Source organism: Pholis gunnellus (assembly GCF_910591455.1).
Source record: "Pholis gunnellus genome assembly, chromosome: 9".
Classification (NCBI taxonomy): domain Eukaryota; kingdom Metazoa; phylum Chordata; class Actinopteri; order Perciformes; family Pholidae; genus Pholis; species Pholis gunnellus.
Genome location: NC_136535.1, coordinates 9,606,102 through 9,614,861, shown reverse-complemented (window position 1 = coordinate 9,614,861; position 8,760 = coordinate 9,606,102). Strand labels below are relative to the sequence as shown.

The following is an 8,760-nucleotide window of genomic DNA, read 5'->3' as shown; positions in this document are numbered from 1 at the left end:
TAAAATCCTGGCAACGAGCCTGTTCAAGTTACCTCTGTATGAATCGCATTTCTGCTGCAGCTTGAAACTGGAGTCTAACAAGAAGCACTTGAAGGCAGCAGCAGAGATCCCGTGTTTTTTCCCCCATCCCGCCAGCAGAGCGCGTGCCTGCGCCTCGTACAGAAAACGGGGATGCCTCTCTTAGCAGAGCACAAACCCACTCCCCGTTTTCCGTGAAACTGTGAGAAGGAAAAGCTCTGTTGCTGCTGTTGTTGTTGTTTTTAAAACATTGTCAGAAAGCCCATGCACTGCGAGCTCTGTCCACCGCCTCCACTGCTCACAGGACTCTCACAGGATGCTGTCGAACGACCCTCACATCGGGCACAAAGTGGCAGGCTGCTTGATTTTCCTCTCCCTCTGTGAGTACTCACTTTACTTTCTAACGTTCATGTTGTAGTATCTTGGATACACACAGCTGCGAGGGACGCACCGACAACCTCCGCCGGTAACGGCGCGTGCTGTTTCCCAAAGGTGAAGCTCGTTGTTTGGAGCGAAGCGACGGCGTAGCGCCGGTTTCAAGCTGCGAGAGCAGACGAGCCGTGAGCGCATTTCCATAACTGTTTGAGAAGTGCGGAGCCATGATTCAGCCTCAACTTCCTGAGGAGTTGAAAGGCGATTTGTTCTCGTACTGATTTGCCATGTGGGTTCAGGCAGACCTTTTGGCTGTTAAGTTTACGTTAAGAGTCAATCGCGTGAAAACAATATCTGAAAGTCGTGTCATTAGGAATCACGGCATTTGCTGCGGAAATCCGCTCGCAAGCGGCGCAAAGTAGCTTCTTCCTGACACATCGACGTTTGCACTAGCGGGAGACGAGCCCGAGGATGAATGCGCCGCGGGCTATAGCTACTGTAAGCTTTACCAAGTTCTCTCTGCCAGTCTGGATGTGCAGCAGGAATTCAGCTACTGAAGTAGAAGAGTTGACGACACACGGTGATTGACTCCTCTTTTTGTTGCCATAGAAGGGGGAAAAATAGTCCTATCATCTACAGTCTTACCAGTTTGCGAGGACTGAGAGTGTTAGTGCACTTTTATTTAAGAAAAACAAAAAAAGTTGCATTCGCTGCAGGAACGCTGTGGATAAATTAAATTTGCAATTATCTTCCATGGAGTTAATTGTTTAATCAGACAGATAGTTAATGGCTTCGTGTCAAATCAACTTGCATGCTATGCCTGTCATCATTAAAAAATAGAGATCTCTACGTGCATGATTGCCAATGCACGTGTTCTGCACGTACAGAATAACCTACTCAGCGATGTGGCATGCACATTGGGTGGGGTGCGGCACACACAATGTGTGGCTGCAGCTGTGGAGAGGATTACAGTGGATATGGATAATGTGGACCATGTGGATGTCCTCCTGAACTGTGTGAGATACACGCTGAGCGCAGGACCCTTGCTGGGTCCGAAAACGGTCACTGCAATCATAAAAAAAAAAAAAAATCGATGTGCAAATATTGCTGCCACAAAAAGGGCAACATCTGCCTGGCTAAATAACACAGTCAGGAAATAGTAATGTCATGTGCAAGACAACACACAGATCGGTTACAGTGTTGATGACTCCTAATGCTGCAAGAAATTGCTTCTGGTCATACTGATATTATTAATTGGGGTCGACATACCATAGGATAATCAGGTTATTTTGCATGCATTAATCATAGATACTGTACGCACATATACTTACTGTTCCTAACCCACTATTGTTTACATGCAAACCGTTGGTAAAGTGAATTGTTGAAGGGCCTCTGGAGCTTTCTAGTCCCTTCCTCTTTGAATCAAGTCACTTCGATCATTGGGAAGTGATGTATCAGCGGCTGCCTTGCATTTATGAAGCTGCTCTCATTTCCTTTTATTTTGGCACTGACTCCATGGATAGTACTCTGAAGATGTCTTCATACCATTGCGTTAACAGTGTTTTATTGGGTTTTTTTGGATCCAATTGAATAGTATGCATTCTCTTGCTTAGAGAATAAGTTAATTCAGCAACTTAGATCTTCGAGAGTCGAAGACTCTCTGCTTTGAATGGCAGAATGTATGAGATATTACACTTCAGCGTTGTACTCAACTCCTCTCCTGACCAGAGCTTAGCCATTTTAGAACTGTCCCAAAAACACTGCATACAAGCTCCAGCTGACACTTTACACATGGTACACAGAGGCTAGCTGCTGGGGTCATTTGTTCTGTATTGTCTGTGTAGTACCCGATATTGCATTTCCTTAAATCTATTGCGTAGAAAAAAGGGATTGCGAAGCTCAGATACAGTCGTCCTGCCCTTTTCATAAACAGCTTGAAGATCCTTTTCATTTCACCTCCTTGTCTATATTGTGTCCGTTATATATGAAGGTGTCATGGGAATATTTAATACAACCTTTGTGTCTGGTGTAGTGGGTGATAGATGTCTTAATTGGCCCAAGAAAGGTCTTGTCCTCCTGAGTTACCTTGCATCTGTGTTAATAAGGTGGCGAGTGTAAAGATAAGCAAAATGTAATTTTGACGCGTATAAGTACATTATATCCTGCCTTGAACAAAAATAGCAGCATTCCTGCTGGGAAGTTCCTGTTGTTTATTGTCATTTTTAGCCTACACTTTGTTTGTGTTCTTCTCTGCTTGCGCTACCTAATCAACCCTATGGCATATCAAAATCTGCTTAATCTCTTCATTTATCCAAAATTGTCATTTTCAAGTTTTCATGGGAATGCAGCTAAAGTCGTCGCATATTATTTAGGATCATCTTTTCACTCTCAATTCTTAACTGGCCAGGGTGAGTGCTGCATTTCACCGGTGTGCACGAGCGAAAGCTGTATTAATGTGTTTGGCACAGAGACAGGCCCGTTCAGCTGGGCATCGGACTCTGACGAGGCTGCTGGTCTGCTCCCCCTGTATGTAATATTCATGGAGCTAACATCACGGTGTAGCCAAGGTCTGGAGAGAGTCCAATTTGGTGACATTAGGGTGTCACCTCTGCTGTTCTTCAATGATGTTGTTCATGAGGCCTCAACAGACCGTCATTTCTGATGTGCGCTGGGGCGGTCCGAGTGTGACGGTCTGAGTTACAGAGGCTTTACTTAATTCTGCCACTTGCGGTAGCTCCACAAAGTCTGCATGTGATTGTTGATGGGGATACCACGATTGCGCGATGTTTTGGGCAGAGAATGATGTACACAAAGTGTGGATCTGATTTTTAAAGCTGTTTTTTTTAATATGCGAGTGTGGTGAAACACTGCATATGTTAATATTTAGTGCAGCTGGAGATGATCTTCATACGCTTGGTTGGTTGAGGGACGACAGTTTCATAGCACACCGACAAACAACACCTGCTTTGTCATCTTAATTTAAGGTTGAACATCTGGAGAGTTGCTGATTGCCATTTTATCTCTCCATCCCCAGATGCTAAGACACCTCACTTCAAGTGTCTTGTGGTCTCACTCAGAAGTGACCATAAGGATTGTGAGATCGATGCGGGCGATGGTGGTGAGGAGAGAGCTCAGTCGCAGAGAAAAGATCTCAAGTAAACTGTCTTCCTTCTTTACCGCCAGCTGTCACGGGTTTTTTGGGGAGTGATTGAAGGACTGAGTTCACAGACACGAGCAGCCGCGTTGAGTTCTCTCGGCACGCTGGACCCACTCACTGTGGGTGAGGAGGCCTGTGATTCAAGAGGGCTTCAGGGTTCAGCTGCTGTGGCTGCCACTCACTGAAAGAGCCAGCTGAAGTGGATCAGGCACCTGGTAGAGATGTCCTCCAAAGAATGAATGGATGGAGGTCTTATTCATGTATCCAAATGAATCATGATTAGATTTATCTTCAGTTACTTATCATATAAGACAAAGCAGAACATCTTCACATTAGAGCAAATGGAACCAGAAAGTTTTTTGCCTCAATTATTAAAATTGTTGCATTTAGATTATTTCGATAAATCGACAAATCAATTGATCAGCTTAGCTTTTAATCTCCACCTATTAACAGGACTGATTCCTAGTCCTAAAACCATGACACATGTGGTTCCTTTTACAATGTATTTCCCATAAAAATGTTCACACTATGCAGAGATATATAAAATTACACATACTGTGATATAGGATTTTATCCATCATCTACAGTTAAGTGATGCTAAAGACAGTATTATGTTTTGCCTTTCCCTGTAAACACAGACGTTTGGCCAGGCAGAGCCACTGTTACAAAACTATAAAAATGACAAATGTATAAAGTCATTAACAGTAACATTTGAACATGGGTGTTAACGGTTAGTGTTAAAACTGTTTATATGATATGTTACATACATTCCAGATCAACTAACTAATGCTTTATGTTATATCAGACAAAATACTTCATGTTTAACTGTTTTTTTGTTTCCCTAAAATATGGCCTATCACTTTCAAAACACCTGAAGATGTTGCATATTAAGCATCCGAAGCTTTAACTGTATTTAGTTCAAAATAAATGATCACGAGAGAATGCTCCTGCCTGGGTTACGAGTGCCAGTATGGATTCTAGACGGCTGCTGGCGGCGCTTGAGTGGACATGAGAAGTTTAGATTTAATATGACTCAATGGCAGATGAATCCGGTGCACCTTGCATGCTTGCATTATTACAGTTGTATGTGCAGAGCAAACTGTGTGCCATCTGTGCCTGTTCTTTGAGGAGATACCTTTATCATGACAGTGTCTGCTGCGTCTGGCACCGTAAAGTCTTCATCCGTGAAATAATTATAGAAAGAAACATTTACATTTTGTGATTCACTAAACAGATTTTTCACCAACAATAAAAAAATAAAGAAGTGTGAAAGCTGCCTTAGTAATCCTTGATCAGGAACATAGAGTGGTATCCCAAAACTCCCTACAACAAACCTTGACATTCTATATCAACTCATCATCGTGAAATGTGTTCAGACTGAGCACAAAGCAAAATTTCAAAGGGAGACTGAAAGCATGCGATGGAAAGAATCAAACAGACTTGGATCTATGGAGCACAAATTGATGTTAAATCAGGTGTGCAGAGTTTAAAGCGTTTCTCATTAAGCTGTGTGACTCCGCTCCTCGAATGCACAAAGACCAGAATGAAACCGAGAGGGGTCATAGCAGACAGAATTGGAGTTCTTGATAAGTTTTGAGAGCGGTCTGAGCTGCACCGACCATATCGCCCTACAAGAGCGTCCATATAGAACCATTCTGCAAAACCCTGAATAGGTTCAGTGGCGAGGTCTTTTTTTCATCGAATGCCAATGCTTTAAAAAATCTCGCGTTCTGCAAGATCTGTGCACGGTAGCTAGGTTTGGTGAATAAACGTGGTTAAAAATAGAAAGCCAAACGTAAATGGAACATTGTTACATGTGAACAAACTCTACTTTCCGCCTCGCTACATATTAGGCAAACTGCTTCCTGCATTGGCACTAAACATTGGCGCTGGAATCACAGAATCATCCAATATGGACGTAATTTCGAGGTGGGTTGAAGGCACAGTCTGCACGGTGAACCAACAGCTGCAGCTCACCTCGGTAGTCAGAACTCGTACTGTGGTGATTACAGACGGCAAAAAAAAACCCTCTGCAGCCATCAAATTTGCATGAAGATGAAAGTGAACTTTGTGTTAAATTTTAACACACCTTAATGGCAGAAACAGACGACATGAGAATCCCATTTGAGTCTACTTTGTCACCATGGGTAGAAGTCCAATATTCATTCAGCTCTTACCTCTTATTTGATCTGCCAGCTGTAGAGGAAACATCTGAGTCTCTTTTGCTTGCTGAATGTTTTTACTGTCTACACCGTAGAGATAGCGTTTCTGCACAAACTCCGTGGCTGGGAACTGCTGTCCGTGGTTTTAGAAGGGCTTGGTGAGAGCTGAATCCAGGTTTAGTAGCCCTTTGTTTGGGGATGTTTGTGCATTGGTCTGCATGGCAGTTCAGTGCAGCTTGAGCTCTTCACTATTCGGCCTCTTTGGAGGCCTTCAGTCGTCTCAGTTTGCTTTGAACAATGACACGTGGACGTGGTGATTATCAGAGCTCCTTTAAAGCTGGCACTGACGGCTAATTAGCATTAAAGTCAATGTAATACAACCTCCACGTTTGCCCATTTGTATTGTGTAGTGTAAAGTGTGTAGCTACTTCAAAGTACTTTCATGTGGAGTCTCCATTTATTTCGACTCCCGCTGTACCCATTAAATCCTGGATGACGTGGAAAGTTCAGTCAAACAACAACCAACTGTCAATCAAGCAAATTATGGCACCACTTAATTCCCCTGAACCCATCAAGATTCTTTACCTTTCAGACAAATGGTTCGCAAGAAGGACATGGCTGCTGGCACAAACGTTCACCTGGAACAAAAAGGATTTATAGTCCTGTAAAGTACGTCGCCCCACCCACAATGCATATGTTCTTTGTACACCCGTACCAACCTGATTCCCTTCCATAGTTGAGAGCACAGTGTTCCCCCGGCTAATTGCATCGAGCGTCTCATTTTGTTACAAAGACGATGGGAAATTGAGAAGCTTGTTGAAAAGGATTCCGAGCTTTCAGCGTGTAGAGTGATTTGCAGAGTTTCTAAAAATCAAAGCAGGCGAGTGCCCCCTCGGTACGGCTCAAATGAAAACACGCGTAGAAACAACAGACTTGATTATGCAGGCTGAAGAGGCAATGAGATGGAGGTGCTCCCCTCAGCACTCCTGACTTCATGTAGGGAGTTACTCCTCTCCTCCGCGTGTCTCTGCCTCTCCCTCACCAGGCTGAGCAATGAAAAGATGGCAAGTTCGTTTTAGTATGTACTGTGATCATGTTCCTGTTGGAGGCTTTGTTTCACTGCAAAAATGTTGCATTTTTGGTGGTGTCCGAAACTGGGATGCCACATGACAATGCAGTGGTTACTCGCTCTACGGAGTTTGGGATTTGCTCGATCAAATGTTATGTTTGTGAACTTCACTTGGCAATTATGATTTGTGGACATTAGATAATACTGTGTTTAGCTTGAATTTGGTTTAGTTAGCTTTTCGTTGCTGATAAATAAAGGAGGCAGTGAAATGCAAATTGTTATTACATTTCCCATTAGTTCCTCCTTTTATCAGCCAGCACAGGCTTTTCTTTTCTTTGGGAACCATAATGATCCGTATAGGAAATTATACAATGGAGGACAATGGTTCGAGTGCAACAACTGCTGAAAATATGTAATAGATGTTTAAAGAAAAATTGTGTAGCTCAAGGTCTACTTAGCTTTGGTTTCTAGGGCTTTCAACCATATCACGTGATCATCAGGAGATACATTACATTACATTACATTACATTACATTCATTTAGCAGACGCTTTTATCCAAAGCGACTTACAATAAGTGTATTCAACATAGGTATTCAAGAGAACTACTAGTCACCAGAAGTGCATCTCCTTTTTTAAACAAGCATCTAGTACAGAGACAAACTAGTATGAATACAATAAGTGCTGAGTGGAAGGCTCAGAGTAGTACTTCTTGAAGAGGTGAGTTTTCAGTCTGCGCCAAAAGATGGGCAGTGACTCTGCTGTCCTGACGTCAGTGGGGAGTTCATTCCACCACTGTGGGGCCAGGACAGAAAACAGCCATGACCGGGTCGATCGGCCGCAGGGACCTCTGAGCGACGGGGCAATCAATCGCCCCGATACAGTTTCTTTGTCACAGAACTGTAGATGTTCAAACTTTACATTATTCTGAGCTCCTTTATGACTTCTCGTCCATGTTGGCTTATTAATTAAAAATTGAGATCGACAGTTTATTCAATAGTCGGCGATTTCAACAATATTGTTATTTATAGTATTTCTGATGTTATTTGGTATTATATTAAACAGGTGAATTCTATTAATGAGATGCCACTTTTTCTCAGCTTATTTGTCCTTATTTCTAGGGACTCTGGTTGATGTGGAGGACCATCAGAAGAAGGCATATTCTGAGCATTCCTATTCTCATCACAGAAAATGCTCTATTACCAGTAAACTGCAGTGAACCTATTCAAACAGCAAACAAAACAAAAGTGTGAAAATCTGATCTTCTCCCTTTTTGTCTTTCTGTGAAAGTCAGTGAAAGTGTAATCACTGTTTTCTGCTCTTTTGAAGACATCTTGTATGTCCTCTCTTCGAGAGGAACATGCAAAAATGATATTCCTTTGGCCTGGTTGGCACATTTGGACTGTGTGAAAACTGGTTTGCATCAATTGTTGTTTTTTGGCGCCTCAATGACTAAAATAATTTGGTTCATTACACTGTTCGTTTGTTGTGAACTGGTGGCTTTACTCCAGGCTTTAGACACTGAAGTGTTTTGAAGTTAAATCCGCTCTGAATAATTCAAGAAGAGGGTTCCCTTGCAAGGGAAATTGTATCTGATCAATTTACTGCAGAATGAGTTGCAAAAACAAAGTCACAGAGATGGTGTTTATCTTATATGTACCTTTTTTTTTATCTGACTTTTTTTTTTATTACAGTAAAGCCGGAGTTCCGAGAAATCGTTTCTGCGTTTAGCTTTTAATCAACACTCTCAGTTTCCCTCTATTAGCTGCTGCGACTCAGGAGGAGGAAATTTAACTCTTTCTCAGTTCTATCACCTAATTAAAGTCAGATTTAAAGCCAACTGATGTTGCAGCGCAGGCAGCCTGATTTAATTTGAATGGCTGTATAAATTCATTATTAGAGATGCCGCTGTTTTTGACGTATTGATTTGAAATCCTGGGAATCTTTCTGAGAAGATTTTCTCATCTCAGAATCGATGGCAATTT

The 8,760-nt window shown here is 42.4% G+C and overlaps 1 protein-coding gene across 1 annotated transcript in view; it reads left to right on the top strand.

Annotated features, from left to right (window-relative positions):
- Window positions 1-334: 334 nt before the first annotated feature.
- b3glcta (beta 3-glucosyltransferase a) overlaps window positions 335-8,760 on the top strand; it is a gene marked incomplete at its 5' end in the record, with an annotated part of 56,042 nt that continues 47,616 nt past the window's right edge. Inside the window, one exon of the mRNA XM_079165781.1 lies at window positions 335-398. Coding sequence (XP_079021907.1) covers window positions 335-398 — 64 coding nt within the window. The remainder of the gene's footprint in view (window positions 399-8,760) is intronic.